Raw genomic sequence first — 20,993 nt, forward strand, 5'->3', positions numbered from 1 at the left:
ATTTTTCTCAATTACAGAAAAATAGACATCAAATAATCATAACAAAGAAATCTTAAATGAAGCTAAAAAATAATGAAAAATATTTCAGATTCATGTAAATGAGATGATGCTCAAAATATTACTCTATTCTTCTTATTTTCAAATGTTGTTGTGAGGGCAGCTAAGCTATATAATGTGAAGCTTACTCTACAAATTGCTTAACTATCTCTTTAATTTTTCTGCGGATATTGCTCGTTGCAGCAGTCCTCCTTGGCATGCCTTGTATTTTCAGTTTGCTCCATTACATCTGTTGTTTTTTGTTTTGCAATTTTGTTTTAAATCTAACAACTTCTGTTATTTTTGTATTTTGTTTTTTTCTAGCAATTTCTGCTGTTTTTGTGTTCTTGTTATCTCTCATTCTCTATGATGTTGCCAAATGTCTTATTTATTTTTTCTTCCTTGATCATAACATGAATTTTCAGACCCTTTTCTCTTGCCATGGTGATTCTGATTTTAACTCGTTATTTTCATTAGGCTGAAACTTTGGTTTTGAATATTATGGAATGTTTGCTTATACTTCAAGATGTGGGTTGAGATATGTCATTGAGTATTGGGCCTGTAACACTAACACACATTAAATCATACTTTTACTTTTAGCTCAATATAATATTTATCATCACATTCTAACTTAAAATTAATTCTAACTCAACAATCTGTATATTATACAAGTGATGATGAATTTCACTTTCTAATTTTATCCCCTCTCTTGTTTTACTAGTTTAAATTTTAAATTGACTTTAGATCTTTTCAATTTTTATTTTTACCTCATAATTTTAAAAATATAAAATAAAAAATTAAACATAACATATGAAAATATGTGTTACTAGAGAGTAGAGATTATATAACAAAAAGGTCATAGGCGATTAAAACTAAATCAGACGCAAGTTCAAATTTAAGAAAAACACATAAGAGAATAATTTGAAATGTTCCAAACAGTACATATCTATTGTGATTTTATTAAATTACACATGTAATTTAGTAGTTATCTTATTAGGTCTCTTATTAAATTACACATGTAATTCAATTCCTCACCCTTTACATTTCATGGCTATTGACTATTTGACTCGTTTTCTGACGGAATTTACAAATTGTTACTATAACACTTACTAGTCATAGAACAGATTTTGCCAACTCAAAAAATAAATAAATAAATAAATAAAAGGAAAATCATCTACACTAACTATTGCCTCATGTGAGATGTGACCTTTAACAATAAAAGAACCAATTTCATTTATTTGAGAATTGTTGAAAAAATTTCATACAAACATAAAATCTTGGACACAAAATCAGTTGAAGAGGTTTCTATTATTCTATACACAAACTCTGCAAGCAAATGGACCACAACCTTCTGCAGCAAACTTCTTCACCTTTCTCTGCCTCAAGATAACTTTGACTTGGATGAATAAATAAATCATTGAATCTGCTACCATTCATCTTTAGACCAAAATAGATCAAGTGCATTCAGCTGATTCATTAGAGTTCTTGTGTCATGAACCAAAGACAGAAATGCCTTTTTGAACTGCGGTGATCACGAATCAATTTAAACGTCTAAATCGCTACGTTCAAATAACTTGGGCAAGAAGAAAATGTGTGAATGTGTTACATAGAATTGCCTTACCTAGCTATTAAGCTCTAAAAACTGCATCGGTTGCTGGTTTAAGCATCACATTATGAACTTCATCATTAAGTTGATCTAGGGGAAAATAGGAGAACAAAATTTTAGATATGAATTATCTTCATGAATGCATAACATTATTCTTTTTTTTAATTAAACTTACCAGAGGGTGTTGTCTGAACGAAAAAGCAGGCCCCAATAACAATGTAGCATAGAAGGAGAACAAGGCCTTTCATGTAGTGAGAAGTTCCATCCTATAGAATATAAACCAAAGGAAGAGTTAATATCATTGAAAAAATTGATTATTATACACCAAATTGTTAATTAGCTATAGGTTTAATTACTCTATTAGTCTCTATAGTTTCATCAAATTTGCAATTAATTCCTATATATTTTTTCTTTCCAATTAGATTCCTACACTATTTTCAATTTTATAATTAGGTCTTTTTCGTGTTAAAAATGTTAAAATTAACGAAATACTCCTCCCAAAAAACATGTGGTTAAAGATCTAATAGATACTCTCAATTTGTGAAAAAATATTTCGTTAACTCTAATATTTTTTAACACTAGCAAAGACCTAATTACAAAAAGCAGTATAGGCCCAACTAAAAGAAAAAAAAAGTATAAGAACCTAATGCAAATTTGATGAAACTATAGGAACCAACAAAATAATTAAACCTTGGTTATATTATTATACCTGTAATGTAAAGGCTGTGACAATTATTGCCAAAGCAAGAGAACCTGTCTCCAAGAGGTTGAAGTTGAGGTCCATTTTTATGCCAAGAATCCAACCAACAATCACACACACTGGAACCTAAATATATTATAATTAAATTTTTCATGATATAATATATAAGTCTCTTTAACCCAAATTATTTTCATAATAAGCTTAACTCTTACCACAAACATGCTAATCTGAGTTGCAGACCCCAAAGCAACACCTAATGTGATGTCCTGCAGAAATTTCATATTAGTTTCAAGCTAATTAAAAAGTAAGTATGGAATCTAATATATTTTTCTATGTTCTAAGTTTTTCTAACCAGTTTGTTCTTGAAAGCAAATATGATAGCTCCAGCATGTTCGGCGGCATTGCCAACGATTGCGAGCAAGATTATGCTGATGAAACTCACAGACAAACCCCATGAATTTGATGCATCCTATTCGGATTGAGATTGAAATTTTAGTTATAAAAAGTGAAATAGATTTTTTGCATGTCCTATAGGGAAATAAAAGATAGCTCCATCAAAGTTCACAACATCTATAACTGACAATCATTTGCACACTAATTAGGAATTCTAAAATCAATAATCAACTGCAACATTGTTCACCAAAATGTTCATATTTAAACACTAATTTATAGTTTGCGCGCAATATTGTACAGACAGTAAAAGTAAGAAGTATTGGAAAACTTTCAAGTGTAGCATTACACAGGTATTTCAGTGATTTTTAATCATTGATCTTAATTATAAAAAATATATATAATATGTATAATTAAGATCAACCATGTTAAAATTTACTGAAATACCTGTGAATTGAATGAAATTGAAGTCGATTACCTCTATAGTCTGCACCACATATTCAGACAAGAGAGCAATAATTGCAGTCATTCCAACAAGCCAACCAATCCCACTCCAGAAACCTATCACTGCTTCTTCTGAATCATTTTGACCTTCATCATCATTCTAAACCAAACCATGATCATACTAATCAGTTAACTGAACTTTCACAAATCTCAGAATCACAGTTTAATTAAGAAGAGTGAGTTGCATACATCTACTTGTGCTTCGAATAGTTGCCGGTGAGTCCAAAGTTGGAAGGCAATGTAAGCACAGTAAGCACACAACATCACAAGGCTAGCAGCTCTAGACACATTCAAGGATGCCTCGGCCACCACAGCCGGTGAGCCGCCGCCATATCTGAACAGCAGTGGGAGCATGTGGCACAACAATCCCAGAAGCAGCATAAGAGAGTTCACATCAGCTTGCCTCTGCAAATTAATTAAACAGCAGCCAAGAAGAAAATTGCAAACATTATTAATTTTGTAATCAATTCTACAAAATCAAAACTAAACACACACTTACATCCAAGTTAAACCCCAAAGTCGTCCTTCAAATTGGTCCCATGCACTAAAATAGTCCCAAGATCCCAATTGGATCAATTATGTCCTTGAGATTGACAAAAGTGACTCGCCATACTGTTAGTGTTGGCCCACCGTGGAAAACTCTTGGCCACCGAAAAGACTTCCAAGAGAAATTAAATGAGAGAACATAAAATGAGAAGACACCAGATTTAGGGCATGTTTGGACGCCATTATTTTGTTAAAAAAAATCTTTTTTCAATGAAAAAAGATCTTTTTTTATTTTTTAACGTGTTTGGCAAATTTCTAGTAGTAAAAGTAAAAGCACTAGTAAAATCAAAAAAAGATCTTTTTTGAGAAGCTGTAATTTACATCTTTTTTTAAAAGATCTTTTTTCCTTAAAAAAAAGATGTTTTTCATGTAATAAATGAACAAAAAAGTACTTTTATACTGTTATACCCAAACATAATTGATAGATAAAAAGATCTTTTTACATGAGATATCCAAACATAAAATTACTTTTACTTTTCTATAAGATCTTTTAAAAAAAGATAACTCAAAAAAAGATCTTTTTTTAAAAGCTCACCCAAACAAGCCCTTAACATAAAACCTTAAGGCATCAAAATTAATGGGTCTCTTATCTTATAAACTTTTCCCTTCTTGTTTTCTTCAATGTGAGACAAATTCCTTATACTCCTTGCACTTGCTACTTAACAGTTAGGGACTGATGTGTTTGCCAATGTCAAAAACATAATTGGTATAATTGGAATCTCGATGATTGTTTTAGTGCACGCAGTCTATCTTAGAGACGCTTTGGGCTTAACTCCTTACTTCCTTAACAATATAGCACTATAAATAAGATAAAAAAAAAAACAAAGAAAAATGTGCAGCTATTTCATAAAATTTTGAAGGGAATTGCATGGACTTACTCTCTCATATTTTTGTTCCTGCCTAAGATTTGCAATGCCACCACAAAGTAGGGAAGTGCCAAGAACCAAAAGAAGGTTTGAAAGTATAGAACCAAGAAGAGAATACTTGACCACAGCAATTTTGTTGTTACTAAGTGCAAAAATTGCTATGATAAGCTCTGTTGCATTCCCACATGTAGCATTCAGAAGTCCTCCAACTATAATCAAATAAATAAATAAGTAAAAGGTATCAACAACATACATTATAGTAATTACTCATAATCAATTAATTCTAAACTTAAAATTAAGTATTAATTTTGCAGCAAACTCGCACATACCTGTGGGACCGGTGTAACAAGCGACTTGCCTGCCATATTTTGAAGCAACAGATTTAAATGGAGAAAACAAAACAATAATCAGGATTAAAAAAAACATTTCACAAGAAAGAGGAAAAGAGAAATTGAGAAGAATGCAAGAAGCAATTGAGTGTTGTTATCTTACTCAGTCATGAAGCTGACTCTTTCAGCAAGTACGGTTAAACCAAGTAAGCTCATGGCAAAAACCCATGGCTACATGCAACAAAAAGGGAACAGTCATGTGAACAAGTCATAACACTTTTAGCCAAAAGAACATTCCCTCTAAATATATAATTATTTATTTGTGTATTATGAAATTAAAGTAACATATTTTGATAATAAAAATTATTATTTATACATTAAAATTAATTATAAATATATATTATTTAATTTATTTTTAATGTGTATTTTATATTTTAATATATAATTTATATCGATAATTAATTTAATGAGTAAATTTTAGTGTTTTAAGTAATTTTTAGTGTATAAGGAACATGTTTGTATAAGGAACAGTTATTTGACATAGCATTAGCATGAGACAACTATTATTATCAAAGTTTGTAACATTAGTTTCGACCACCAAAGAAACTTCAGAAACGGAACATTCTAGAAGGAATTTAATTTGCACTCAATAAAATTCATTTGAGAGAGAGAGAGAAAGAGAAAGATTTTTGCCATCTGACAGATTCTTTGTTAATGTTTTCTGCCTTATATTCTGATATATGATATATCACAATGTCAAATTGTCAATTTCCAATTTTTTGTCTTTTCAACATTTTCTTATTTCAAATTGATACAGGTCACTTGTTTCAATATGTTCTCATCAACCTATGCACCGCAACCACAAAAATAATACTGAATAAATAACAATCATATTAGATATATATCAAAAATTAACCATCGTATAAAATATTTTTTAATAAATACATATATAGAAAAAAAATTAAAGAACATTATAATAAAAATGCAATATAATAGATAATAATAAGTACTCACTCTTGCAAAACCAAAACAATGGGCAATGATAGCAAGAGGAATTGATGGGAAGAGAATGAAAAGCTTGGTTCCAAGAAAAACCTCTTGCAAGTTAGCAAGAAAGTTTCTGAGGAATCCATAGGGAACCTTTGAAATAACAGTGAGTTCAGATTTTTTCCTCAAAGAAGATGATGACATGTTGTGTGCTGTTCTTCCATGTCTCATATCCTTGGTCAACACCTTTGGATTCCCATTTTCCAATAGCCATGGTGATTCTTCATGGCTCCTAGACCCCATTCTTATTATGAATAATAATTTATTATTAATTATTCTTCAAAAATCTAAGGGGGTGATGAGGAAGGAAATTCTCTAGAGATAATAAGAGGACAAATCGAAGGGAAACTACTATTACTACTATTACACCTACCATATAAAATAAGATACACATGAATCTGTGTGTGAGAATATATATATAAAATAATTGTGTCATGAAATGAGAATGGAGATGGTGGAATGGCAGTCATCAGTGAAACTTCGAGGAAGTTTCGTAGTTTTGATTAGTTGTTAATTGCTGTGTATTAGGAAAATTCATCAATAGAAAGAAACGGTACAGTGAATTTCGACCCAAAAAAGAAAAAGAAAAAACGGTACAGTGAATTAATTAGTGGTGATTGCTATGGTGTTAAAAGTACTTGCCTAATTTATTAAGAAAATTAAAAATTAATATTTAATATTAAAAATATAAAAATAAATAATTATTAAATATTTAAAATTTATTATAAAAAATAAATTAAATAAAAATTAAATACTAAATTACAAAAACTATAGAATTTATCTTAATTAATTTATGTAAAAATAGTTAAATACCGTTTATTATTTTTCTTATATTATAGGAGATGTGTGTCACAAAATCATGTAATAAAAAGAGATGGAATTTATATTGCTGTGGAGTTCACAAATAAGTGCCTTCATTTTTTATATTCTTTAATTTTTTTAACAAACGATTACAAATTAGATGGTCCGATTTATATTTTTAAAATTAAAAAAATTTTAACATTAAAATTAGATCCTTCAATTTATATTTTTAAAAATAAAAAAATTTAAAAATACAAATTAAATCCTATTTTTTTTTAAATAAATTGAACTGTCCAATTTAATTAATATCAAATTATAAAAAATTAACGTCATATAAAAAAAATACCAAAATTTTTAATAATAACGTATTACACATATATTTAATTAATATAAAAAAAAATTAGCCGACAAATGCTCCCTCCCGATTATAAAAAAATTACTTGTTTTTAATTATAGTTAAATTTTATTTAATTTTTTATTATATTAATTTTATTTATTTTTTTTTTTAAGTTAGACGAATTAATTAACCGACTCGCCAATTCACTAGAATTCTATAAAGCGCAGCAGCCTATAATTTTTTGTCCTTTTTAGGTGATCTTTAGCGGGACAGGATGTGCTTAAGGGACCTGCTTGGCACACCCTTAATTTTAGTGATTGTCACAGGAGTTATTATTCAGATCAGTTGTTAAAAACTTAAAATAGCATTATTGTTCTTAAAAATTTGTGGACGGAATACACACGTTGATTTGACTGTTTATAGTAACGTACAATCACAATTGCAAAGCCACTGTAGTCTGTACGGCCATGCAAATGCAATATTTAGTCAAGTTACTTAAAATAATTGTCCTGTTTTTTTATCTAAGTAAGAAGTTAGTCAAGTTATTACCCATTTCTTTTTAAAAAAGATCTGGGGTTTTCTTTACCTGATTTGGGGTATGATTTATTGGCTTTTTCAAAATTCGTTCAAACCCTTATATAATAAGTATTCTTATTACATATCAAATTTATCAATCATATTATATGTACAGCAAAATTAATCATTAAATTAAAATTATTAAGATAAAATATATATTAAAATATAAATATATATTATAAATAAATTAAACAACATATATTTATATAGAGTATAACCATAATTAATTTTAGTAATTAATTTTAGTATATAAATAATATTTTTATATATCTATATATAACATTAAGAGTAAATGATTAAATTTGCTCTTAAAAAATTAGTCGTTTTTTAAATTGGTTTTCGAAAAAATTTTTTAATCAAATTCATCTTTCAAAAATTTTAAATTAATCACATTGGTCTTTTTGTTATTTTCTTTGTTGACAGTGTCAAAATTTCTTAAAGTAGCACATTAAATGACAAAACAACACATACTTAAAAATTTTAATTGACTATTAACATTGTAAATTTATGAAATTAGATCAAATTAAAACCTAATTAAAAAGAGACCTTGAGTCATAAAAATCCCTACATTTGGAATATAAACTTATCATGTCTCACCATTGTCATGCTGACAGCTTGGTTGGAAATTACTCACTACAAGAAAAAGGTTTGTCGGCACACTTTTTTTTGCCATGCTTTTAAAGCGTAGCGAAAAGTAGTCGATAGTCACGTTTTTGCAAGGGTGGCCACTGATTTGTGATTTAGTCACGTTAAATCGGCACGCTTTTTTTATGGTAGCCACTGATTTGAAATTTGGCTACGCTTTTTTTGCGAGGAAAAACTAGCACGCCTGAAAAGCGTGGCTGGTTTGTCTTCCAATAGTCACCTTTTTAAAGCGTGCCCATATCCTGTGTTTATTTTGGCACCCTACAAAAGTGTGCCGATAGAGTTCCCTCCCCTAAAATTTAGTTTCCCACCCATTTTGTCCACACTTTACTTTTTTTTTTTCTAACTTTTCAGTTTTAACCCTAAAGTGATAACAATAGCATACTTTAACTTCGTTTCCGAATTCCCTTTTAACCTTAAAAGTGAAGCCACGCCGTCGCATGTTCATCAGTCTTCATCGCACACAGCCCTTCATCATTGCACAACCTTCATCTTCATCTTCATCAATGAGTGTTGCACATCCCTCAATGATCGTCGCACAGCCCTTCCTCTAACTCTCGCACCGGGCCCTCTCTCTGTCACCACCTAGCTGTTTCTCAACCCTCGGACCCAACCTTCGCACCATTAACCCAACCCTCTCAATCGTTTGCCCTCTCTCTGTCGCACCATCAATGCATCGGCACTGTTCTGTTCTGTTCTTGTTTTGATTTTAGGCTTTATTACACAAAATCAAGCTCGGGACTCCTGGTACTGATTACTCTATCGGTACACTTTAAAAGCATAACCAAAACAAACAATCTGAGACACTTTAGAAGCGTGGCGATATGTGAACTTTTCGGTACGCTTTTCAAGCATATAGCTATAGGTTAATACCTATGGTCACACTTTTAAGCGTGGCAAAAGATATAAGTGTGGCAAAAAAGAAAGCGTGCCGATAGATCCACAAAAGCGTGGCAATAGAGCAACCGGCACGCTTGCGGATGTGACCCTTTCAAAAGTATACCGATAGTTCAAAAAGTGTAGCAAAAAGCTATCGGTAGGCTTTTAAGCACTTTTCGACACACTTTAAAAGCGTGACAGAAAACTTATTTTCTTATAGTGACTGTAACAAGGTGACTGAAATTGTCTTTTAAGTAATTAATATTTTCACGTTCATAATTATATTCATGTGATTTTCATCAAGATGTATTTTTATAATGTTTTACATTTTTCTGTGAGGAGGTTGGAGTCCTGCACTATTTAGTCCTACTCTTCAGGATCAAAAACTTACTCGTCACTCATCAGTAATCTGGATAGAAAAATTCTTTTTGATGCGAGCTATTTTTACCACAGTATGATGCCAACAATTCATGTGATGGATGAGCAATGACTTGGTCCGTAATAATAAATAGGTGATAAGTATCTTATACTTTAATAAATTTTGTTTTGCCTGGATTTTGTTCTTTTTTACCTGAACAAAAGGTGTTAGTCAAGCTTGTATCAAGATCTTAATTCGTAGAATAGATATAACTTCTCTTGCAATTGCTCTTAGAATTTAGAGATCGTGCCCGATAGAAGTGTAAAAACAAACAAATAAATAAATAATTATATAAAACAAGAAATAAAAAAGAATAAGTGCAAACAATAAAGAATTAAAATTGCAAGACTTGTATAAAAATATACAGAAATTGACAAGAATTTGAATGAAAATAACAGAATTTAAATAACAGAAAGAAAATAACATAATTAAAATTACTGAAAGAGAAAATAGAATCTCCCAATACTTACATGGACTCGTGACTCATGTTTTTGTGCGTCAGTGTGACTAGAAATTTTTAGAGTGAGTGAGTGTGTGAATAAATGAAAACTCCATAGCTTATTGAAACTAATTCTATTTATAGAGAAAAAAAATCCTAAGTTAATTGACATAACCTTGAACTTCAAGTAAACATGTTCTTCAAGTATTCTTGGATTTCAAGCAAACTTGGACTTCAAGTAGTCTTGAACGTCAAGCAATTTTGGACCTCAAACAAACTTGGACCCCAAATAGTCTTGAACTTCAAGTAAACTTGGGCACCAAGTATAAGGTAACTTGACCATCAAGCCTAACACATTCTTATTTTCTTTAACCATGGTGTGCTTTGTAACACCCTAGTTAGCCTAAGCCTTACCTCGCATCGTAAAGCAAAGGTTAATCAAAGGTTATGACAGTTCTAAGCTTATACATATATTATATAGAAAGAATTAATAATATCTAGAAGCCCGATGAAGAATATAGCTCAGAAACAGGATTTAAAAAGCGCAAAACGTACTAGCGAAGCTACTAACTTAAAGCACAAGAAACAGATGTAATATAACAAAATATAGTAGTATAATATCATAAGAATCTAGCCATGGCTCGTGGAGTTTAAGCCAGCAAGTCATATACAAACCATATATGAAACCAGACAATAAAAATAGCTTATACAAGTTTTGTTCTCTCAAATACAAGCCTCTAGGCAAAACAAAATACAAAAGTGAGAGACATATTCAAAATAAATCAAAAGACTACAAAATATATCCGGATTCTTCGCTCCTGTCACCAACCAGACAACTCACTGAGGTGGGTTGCGATCTGCATCTAAAAAACACAACAGAAATATGGTATGAGAACCGGAGGTTCTCAGTATGATAACAGTGCCCAGTAATGTAGGATATAAGATCCCGGGACGCCAGAGGCAATCCTAGACTCCATATCCATCACAAGATTCAAACTTAAAGCGTCTAAAGCAAATAAGCATAATATGTAGAGCCTTAGCAAAACTTAAACCATAGCACAAAAAAGGGTAACCTATCCTAAGGAATTTCTAATCTAATCAAACACCGCTGTCCCACAGCCTTCACCAACTGACCCTCCATGCGATCCCATCGCCACCGCCTTCCGAACCTCTTCAATCCCAGTAGAAAGCACAAGTATATTCAATACAAGTAAAACACAAGTATAGGCATATATAGCAATTAATTCAAATAGCAATTAGACATGTTATACAGATAGGAAAACAATATCAAGTCGGCAAAGCATGCAAACAGATAGAAAATGCACATGATGAATGTCTGCCCTACTGGCTGTGATATCAAATTGTCGGTTCAACTGCCAACCCGACACATCTCCATGGAGATGTTGCCCTTCGGATTCATGGTGTAGGAACCCCCGAGATATAGTGCTCGGATCACTATCTAGGGTTTTGCGCCTGTACGCTCTGATGATCCGAAGGGATGTGAGCGGGATCTATTGCCACAGACCTCACATCTAAGCGCAAGCGGGATGAACCACCGCCCTTACGCCGCCGCCGCTACCTTGACAGGCGAGATCCAACCTCGGCCCCTGCCGGGCGCATAGTGTCTCATAATCTCAATGAAAAGTAGTGCAGTGGTTTTCAAAAATATTTTTAGTACAAGATGGATCCATCACTTCATTCAGAGTCCTCGACTCTTTTCAACCACTGTTCATTCACATTACAGTTCCGAACTCAACAGTTCCTTAATCCTCACCTCATTCATCAACCATTCATCACATAATATTGAACCACCTTCAGTGCGCCAGAAGCCTAGTCCTCCGTTTTCTAAATTTACAAATAATAGCGTCTAAAACCCTTAAATCTTTTCCCATATTTGAGTATCCAAAAATATGCCCAAAGGTCTAAAAGGGTGTTATAGGAGCTTACAACCTCGTCGGGAAGGTGAAATAGTTGAAAATAAATCAAAATTTGAGAAACAGGGCGTGTGCGTCCGCATAGGGGTGTGCGTGCGCACGCCCAGGAAAATTTTTAAAAGTGTGCGTACGCACAGGGGGTGTGCGTACGCACAGGTACCAAAACTTTCAAAATCTGTCCACTCGTACAACCTGTGCCAGCGCCCCAACAGACTGGCCTTCCCAACGTGTTCGTGCGCACAGGTCTGTGCGTACGCACAGGTTGCAATTTCCCATTGGTGTGCCCGCGCACAAGCTGTGCCAGCGATGCAAGCAGACTGCCTGCCTCTGCGTGTGTGGTTGCACAGGTTTGTGCGTGCTCACAGATCACAATTTTCGCAGAGTGTGCGTGCGCACATACCAGAAAACTCAGAATTCTGTAACTTTACAGAATTTCAAGTTTTCGACACCAACTTTGAATGATCATAACTCCCTCTACAAAATTCCAAATTTCACAAACTTTATATCAATTTAAAGGATTTTCAAAGATCTTTAATTCTAATGAAATCTCAACCAATTTTAAAAATCGAGGCAAAAGTTATGATCAGACAAAGTTCACCAAAAAACAGCTTTTACCCAAAATCACAATTTCCTCAAATCCTTTATAAGACACAACCAAACCAACCCAAACTATTCCAAACTCCAATTCTCATCAAAATCAACACTCTATGACATATTACATCAAATTACCACATTTTTCCTTCCTCTTTCCTCATTCACAACATCACATCAATATGTTACATACATCAAACCTTATTAACAATTTTTCAACTACATTTCCAATCAATCAACATCAATTTCACATTTATCAACACAATTCACTCCTCAACTCCACAAATCCTTCATCCTCATCATGACACTAGCAATTATCAATATCTAACTCAAAAATCATCATTTCATCATACATCATCAAACAATAACATCCAACAACTCATCAACCATTCAAATCCAACCTATCCTAAGGGTCACTAGCCTAAGTATCCATGAATATTATATACTACATAGAAAAAACCGAAACCATACCTTGGCCGATTTCCTATGAACCAAATGAGCTTTCAACCAAAATCCAACCACCAATGTAACTCCAACAAGCTCTAAACTCTTAATAATCAAGCTATATGCATATAAATCACCACAAAATCAACCTAGGGCTCAACATAAATCAAAAGTTCACAAGAGTTCAAAGCCTCTTACCTTTTTCAACAGATTTGGATGTCAAAACCCAAAGCTAAGCAAGGATTAGAGTGAACCTAAACACCAAGAATCACAAAAACTCACTTAATCAAAAGCCCTAGATACCGAAAATTTTGGAGAGAAGAAATGAGAGGATTTAGAATTTTCCTTACTAGTTCTTGGGTGGATTTTGTAGAGCTTTTCGCAAGGAATGCGTAGCCGCAAATGCTGCAACGATCGGAGCTCTCTAGCTTAAGATATGAGCTTGAGAAGATTGAGGTGAATAGTGTTCAATCTCTTCTCCCCTCCCTCTTTCAATTTCTGATGTGTGTGTGTTTATGAGGTTCGGGTTCATTAAATGAACCTTTATATATGTTGGGCTTGGGCCCAACTTGGATCCGGTTCAACCCGTTAGCGTTTTTAGCCCGTTTGGCCCAACTTTGGACCAAACCTTTAAAATTAACGCCCAATTTTCCATTTCTAATATTTTTCTAAGGTTTTTCATTGTTTCTAGTTTTTCTCGCGCAGCACCGGACAGATTTGAACTGGTTCAATTGCTGGTCTGCAGTTTTTCACGGTTTTTCGCAAAAAACACCTTTTCTGACTCGAAAAGACCCACTGAGTCCAAAAATGATGTTTAAAACCTCAAATTCGCACTCTAGCTTTTTAGAATCAAATTTGGGCAATATAACCACTTAATTAACCGGTTCGATTAATTACAGTTCTTATATGCTTCATGCATATATGATCTTCAACCTTAACTGTCAAATTTTTTTTTACATCGGCCATTTGTGCCAAATTTTTGGCACAACAAAATGACCCTCAAAGTTTTGGATGGCTCCAATTTTGATGAAGAAGTATTAAAAACTTTGAAATCACCTCTGAATTCAATCCAAAGTAGTAAAAGTAATCTTCGTCTTCTATATCAAGTTTCATAAGTGCATCTTTTATGTTGACTATTTGTCGACTATTTCTCTTTTTTTTTCTTTTGCAATATGTTTAAAGCACATAGTCACATTCATTTTTGACTATCTTTGTTGGGTCATAAAGTCTATCAAATTTTCACCAACCTTAAGATATGTAGGTCTTAATTTGAGCATGTTGGTGTCAAACTAAATTTTTTGATTCACCATTGCATTGACAACAAATTTCTCAAATTCAACAAAGTTCGATGTCAACTCGCAAGAATTTTTGCCATTTTTTGTATTTAGTATCTTGTTAGGCAACCTTAACTTGCTTTTAATAATTTCCTTCTTTGGGAATACATTTTCTTCGATAAAGTTAAGAGATTGACACAAAATGAGATTTGTCTTTTGTTTTGACTACAAACACATTATTTTCGACATTCAACTTAAAATACATCACACAACTAACAAAAGCTACTATTTTTTCTTCAAAAAAGTTCTCATCTTTTTGCTCTTTTTCTAAACCTTTCGATCTGTCGGACATTGTCTACCAATTGAGCAAGGTCAATAAATTGTTAGTTAACTAGCTTATTTTTTATCTTTTAGTCAAGCCCATGAATTAATATCTTGACAATTTCAGACTCTGGGATCAAATTATAGCACTTATTTCTCATATTTTTGAATCAAACAAAATAATCTTCCATCGCCTCTACTTTGAAATTTTTTTATTGAGAACAAATCAAAGAATATAATTTTTAGTTCTCTTCTAAAAAATTAATCATGAAAACTCTTCTCTAATTGTTCCCATGAATGGATCGACTTAAGCTGTAAATTTGAAAATCAAGTGAAAGCATTCACAGTCAAAGAAGAAGAAAAGTGTCTCATTTTTAGTTGCTCGTTGCTAGCTAGAACTCCAATTTCGACTGTGTAGCGAGCCACATACTCAACAATCGACTCACCACTTTCTTCTGAAAATTTAGTGAGTGATTTTGGGATTTTGACTCCTCTAGGAAGTTCTGCTTGTAATATATGATCAGAAAATGGAGATATAAAATATGGTTGGTGAATCAACTTTACACGTTGAAACCTACCCTTTTATCATATGCTCGACAGTTTGTGAAATATTTGCTCATCAGCTTGTGCAATGTCACATTGGGTAAGCTGATTTTGTCGAGCACCATTCACTACATTATTAGGGTTTTGTCCCCTATTAATATTATGGGTGCTTGACAACCTTCCAAGTGAGGTTGATGATCTCCTAGTGAATTTGGTGTCTTATAGTTATCCTAGACTGCTCCAGTAACTTCATTTATCTGCCTCGCTACTTGTTCAAACTTAATATTATTATTTTCTATCAATGAGTTTAAGACAGTTGTCATTTGCTGAGTCAACATGTTGATCAAATTATGATTACTTTATGCTATTTGCTATTTAAAATCTGCTAAAAAATCTACAGTATTAGGCAGAATTGCCTCTGACATTGGTAATTCTCTCGACTTTTCTGAGAACAATGAGCCTTTATGTTCTTCAATAGATGTTGAAGCCATAACGGAGGTCAAACAAGGCACTTCCATTTGTGTCGATGATTGAATTGGCAAATCAACTGAGCTGATGTTGTCCCTACATATGATTGCATTGACATTGACAAAATATCTTATTGAGGTGGTTGTGATATCATCGGTCCCAAATTGGAAGGATTGGCCATCATATATTGATATAAGTACGGGTTGTATCCTTGTACAAAATCTTGTGAATTTATTCTAACAATTGGGTTCGACTGAACATTAGTATATACCCCAGGAATAAGTAGATTAGCCAAAAATGGTAAGTATTGAGGTAATCCATACATAGGTCAAGTAGTCAGATTTATTTCGACTACATTAGAAGAAGTCACTAAAGTCATATTTGTGTTGTTCATATGCCTAATCGAACTTCTAGTAAAAGTCATAAGCACTTGTGTCGATTCAGTGACTTGAAGTTGTGGATATAGTACTATTTCTTCATAGTCGTGGTCTGACCCTTCTATTCAAGAGGACGAATGAGATCGATGATATAGAAATAGATGCGTTTAGACCGCTGGTATAAATTTATCACTTCACAAACGCATACACAACAACCACTTTAGGCAACCAATCTTACCCAAGGTCTCACTTAGCGTGCCAATTTGTTTCGCCTGAATTTTGCTTTTTTTGACCTCAACAGGAGGTATCAACCAAACTTGTATCAAAATCTCAATTCGAAAAGCAGATACAATTATTCTTACAGGTTACTTTTAGGATTTAGAGATCCTACCCAATAGAAGTGTAAAATCAAACAAATAAATAATTATATAAAGTAAGAAACAAGAAAGAACAAGTGCAAACAATAAAGAATTAAATATTACAAGACTTGTATTAAAATATGCAAAAATTGACAAGAGTTTAAATGAAAATAACTGAAAGAAAATAACATAATTGAAATGGCTGAAAGAGAAAATGGAGTCTCCCAATACTTACATGGACTCGTGACTCATGTTTTTGTACATCGGTGTGACTAAGAATTTTTAGAGTGAATGAGTGTGTGAATGAATGGAAACTCCCCTAACTTATTGAAACTAATCCTATTTATAGAAAAAAAATCATAAACTAATTGATATAACCTTGGACTTCAAGTAAACTTGCTTTTCGAGTAGTCTTAGACTTCAAGTAGTTTTGAATCTCAAGCAAATTTGGACTCTAAGTAGTTTTGAACCTCAAGTACCAAACATAAAGTAACTTGACCATCAAGCCTAATCCATTCTTATTTTCTTTAACTATGGTGTGTTTCATACATATATAATCTTTCACTTCAACTGTCAAATTTTTTTCGACATAATTTGACACAATAACTTTAAATTAAAAATTGTGCTCAAGTTTTAAAATGTAAAAACATATATATTTTAGGATTATATTTATGGTAGAGAATATTTTTCTTTTTTTTAAAAAAACGTATATCATGTTATTTTATTACAATAATAATTTTATTACAATAATACTAGAAAAAAATTTAAATTATTTTATTTAATATTTATTAATTATAACAATAATTAATTAATAAATATTAAATAAAATAAATTTAGACTATTTTAACTTTTTTTTTTCCAAATATTATTGATCCGTTATATATTAATTTGCTCTTGGCTTGCCCTAGATATATGAACCTGCGTCATTTGTAATCTTGCGCGTTTGCTATTATATAAATAATAAAAATATTATTTGTATATCAAAATCAGTCACCAATATATTTATGTATAAATATATATGCGATTTAATTTATTTTTAATATATATTTATATTTTAATATATATTTTATAATAATAACTGATTTTAATGGCTAATTTTAATGTACACATAACATAATCGTATAAATAATCATAGTATTCTTTTGTACCAAAGTCAAATGTAAATTGCAACAAACAGAGACATTGAAAGTGATAAGAAATTTCTCATGATACAAGATAAATAGAATCACACCATAACGAGAATTGGGGGTACTTAGAATAATTACTGTAGTCTTTAGAGTTAAATCTATTCTCTTTCACATTATATATATTTTTGGAAGAATTTTAAGTGTATTAGATATATTAGTGTTTCAATAGTTTTAACTATTTTTTAATTATAAAAAATATATATTATATTAATTAAAATTAAATATTAAAATTATTAAAATATTGATATTTTGAATATATTAAAATTTTTTATATTTTTATTCATTCTTTAATTATTAAAATATAATTATTTTTTATTTATTTGAATATATAAAAATAAAAAATATAATCCAACAGACACATTACAATTGTTTATTGGGACAATAATAAAATATAAAGTAAAATAGTGTTGTGTAGTCTAAAAATTAATCGTTAAATCAGTTATTAGTGTAAAATATATATTAAAATATAAAATATATATTAAAATAAGTTAAATAATATATATTTATACATAAATATATAGTAGTTATTTTTTTATATACAAATAATATTTCTGAATTTTGATGAACATATATCACGTGTCCTAATATAATTTCACAAAAACCTGTGAACGAGTTTAATTTGGCAAAGAAACAAAGCTTAGTAGTAGTAGTTTTATCCTTAAGTAGGTACCGTCCTCCAGTTCTTTCATTACTTGTTCTAGCTACAATTTAACTCATTTGAGTTTTTATTCTGACTTGTTAAGATTTAATATTATATATATAGGTAGGTACTTGCCAGGTGAACTCCATACTCAAATGTAATTATGAATCATCGAAAGGGTTCTATTATTTTCTTGGTTAGGTTGAATTAGGTATATATTATTTCTTTGCGTATGATGGCCACATGGCGAAACCATATCATGGATTGTATTATTTTATGGCTGTCGGTTAATCAGTAGAAAAAAGTAGTTGAATGAGTGTGTCTATATTCTATTCCTTTAAATTATTTTGCACGGGATCTATTATTGCAAGAAATGATTATTATTATTATTATTATTATTATTATTATTATTATTATTATTATTATTATTATTATTATTATTGAGTTGCAATTTTTGCTTAAATATCGAAATGCCAATAATCAAGAAATTTTTAGTCCAACGTTCTAGTCTCTAATAATTTAACTATTAAATCAGTCTTAATTTATTTTTGTGTCAGATTTGTTTTTATTAAAGTCAACAAATTTAGCTAAATTAGTGATGTTATTATTTAACATGACAAAAATTTTCAATTTCTTTTTAAAAATTTCAAATTATTAGTCAGCAGTTTTCTGAAATATAAGGAATATAATAGACATGTTATCCATACAAAGATCATATTTTAGTCAAACTAAGGTCGCAATGCAATAGGCAAGTATCGAAGGAACTGTACTTCATTTGTTTAATTGTTTTCCTTTCTATAGGTGTTTTGATTTTATTTTGTGGTACATATTTTGATATGAGAGGAAAACATTCGAGAGAAGTTTGATATTCATAAAATTTTTGTAAATTTAAAAAGTGATCAAATCTATTTAACTTGGAAACGAGACAAAAGTATTTTATTGTGTTGCTACTAATTAAGATTTTTTTATAATTAAATATTATTCTCAATTTAAAATTAATATCTAGAATCTTTATCTTCTAATTTAAATGTAAATCTAACGTTTTCATTGTGATTTGTAAGTGTCTTTTGGTGTTTTTATGAAGAAAATTAAAGTTATTCTTCGATAAAAAAAATGTAATATTGTTATTTAGCATGTCAAGTGAATATAGCAAATATATAGAAATAGATTATTTTAATTAAAAAGTTTAATAGAATTTTAGGGTTAAATAAGGTCTATGTAATCTTAATTATAATATTTAAAATTTATTTAATTTAATTTTTTTTTTTAACAAACAAGCTCAATACAAAGAAGTGGAATAACAGTAGAATAAAGTTACAAAAATTAACAACGAAAGTAAAAATTAAAAGCTATATATCTCCAATGTTATTTTTAGTATTGCTATCAATAACAAAAGGAGTTCAAACAACTCCACTTTATATAATCTAATATATTGTTGGTTCCTTTGTTTATAAACGTTTCACTTTCTAAATGATATTTTTTAACATAAAAAAATGTATTATATATAAATCTCACATTTATCACAGATAAAATTTATAAGTATAAATATGAAATGTTTCTCACTTCATAATTTATTTTTAAAAATTGAGTTAGGTATATTCAATTTTAATTTTAGAGTAAAGTATCATTTTTGTCCTCAACGTTTGAGGTAAGTCCTAAAGTTGTCCCTAACGTTTCAATCGTCCTATTTAAGTCCTTAACGTTTCAAAACTTACTTAATGTTGTCCTGCCGTTAGGGATTCATTAACAAAATTGACGACGGGACAAAATTGAAACGATTTTGAAACATTAGGGACTTAAATAGGACGAAAACGTTGGGGACAAAAATGATACATAGAAATAAATTTTAATTTTATCCTTCAATAATATTAATTTTTTACTATACATAGTATTCAATTATTTTTTTAATCACATCTAAGTAAATTACATTTAATCATATTACTTTTATTTTAAATAAATTAATTTTTTTTATAATTTTACTCTTAAAGATTTTTAGTTATCATGAAATGTTTATAGAATAACTAGTATATAAACTTGCAAAAAAGAAAAAAATATATATATACAATAAAATATAAATTATACCTTTTGTCTCTAATGTATCAAAATTCTTTAAAATTATAAAAAAATAAATTTATTTAAAATGAAAGTAATGTGATTAAGTATAATTTATTTAGATGTAATTAAAAAATAATTGAATACTATGTACAGTAAAAAAATTAATATTATTGAAAGATGAAATTAAATTAAAATTTATTTTTATGTATCGTTTTTGTCCCTAATGTTTTCGTCATATTTAAGTCCCTAACGTTTCAAAATCGTCTCAATTTTGTCCCACCATCAATTCTGTTAACGGATTTCTAACGGCAGGATAACAGGGTCCGTTTGGGAAACTCTAAAAGCTACTTATTTTAGTTTTTGACTTATAAAAAGTTACATTAATAGTGTTTGGTACAATTTTTTAGATAAACTTTTAACTTTTCAAAAAGTTATTTAAGAGCTTTTGAAGAAGTTAAAAAATGTGACTTCTCCTATTTTCAAAAGCTATTTTATCACTCTTATTTAATGCACAACTTTAAAACAAGGACTTCTATAATAACTTTTCAAATACAAAATAACGTATTTAAAAGTTGCTATTAATAAAAGTCCTTGTATTTTAAGCTCCTTTTTCAAAAGAACTTATTTAAAAAGTTTAGCCAAACTGACCTGAGTCAATTTTAAAACGTTAAGGACTTAAAT

General features: G+C 30.4%; 1 protein-coding gene and 1 long non-coding RNA gene across 3 annotated transcripts in view; one reads left to right on the forward strand and one right to left on the reverse strand.

Annotated features, from left to right (window-relative positions):
- The window catches only part of LOC110267971 (uncharacterized), a 110,981-nt gene that overhangs the window by 1,065 nt on the left and 88,923 nt on the right, over window positions 1-20,993 (forward strand). The window lies entirely within an intron of this gene.
- On the reverse strand, window positions 1,245-6,498 carry LOC107625744 (vacuolar cation/proton exchanger 3). Of its 2 annotated transcripts, none has more exons than XR_015904855.1 (12): window positions 5,992-6,427; window positions 5,141-5,208; window positions 4,978-5,006; window positions 4,661-4,857; window positions 3,426-3,641; window positions 3,211-3,336; window positions 2,695-2,811; window positions 2,555-2,608; window positions 2,352-2,461; window positions 1,818-1,908; window positions 1,658-1,732; window positions 1,245-1,558 (listed from the first exon to the last, which is right to left on the reverse strand). XR_015904855.1 is itself a non-coding variant. In XM_016328448.3 (12 exons), the coding sequence occupies exons 1-11, from the start codon at window positions 6,265-6,267 to the stop codon at window positions 1,665-1,667; spliced, it is 1,359 nt and encodes a 452-aa protein (XP_016183934.1). In that variant the 5' UTR covers window positions 6,268-6,498; the 3' UTR covers window positions 1,245-1,558; window positions 1,658-1,664. The 2 variants fall into 2 exon arrangements, 1 of the variants encoding a protein (XP_016183934.1); XM_016328448.3 differs by having other exon boundaries at window positions 2,352-2,468; window positions 5,992-6,498.

This window comes from Arachis ipaensis, chromosome B2 (assembly GCF_059453495.1).
Source record: "Arachis ipaensis isolate K30076 ecotype BB chromosome B2, ASM5945349v1, whole genome shotgun sequence".
NCBI classification, from domain to species: domain Eukaryota; kingdom Viridiplantae; phylum Streptophyta; class Magnoliopsida; order Fabales; family Fabaceae; genus Arachis; species Arachis ipaensis.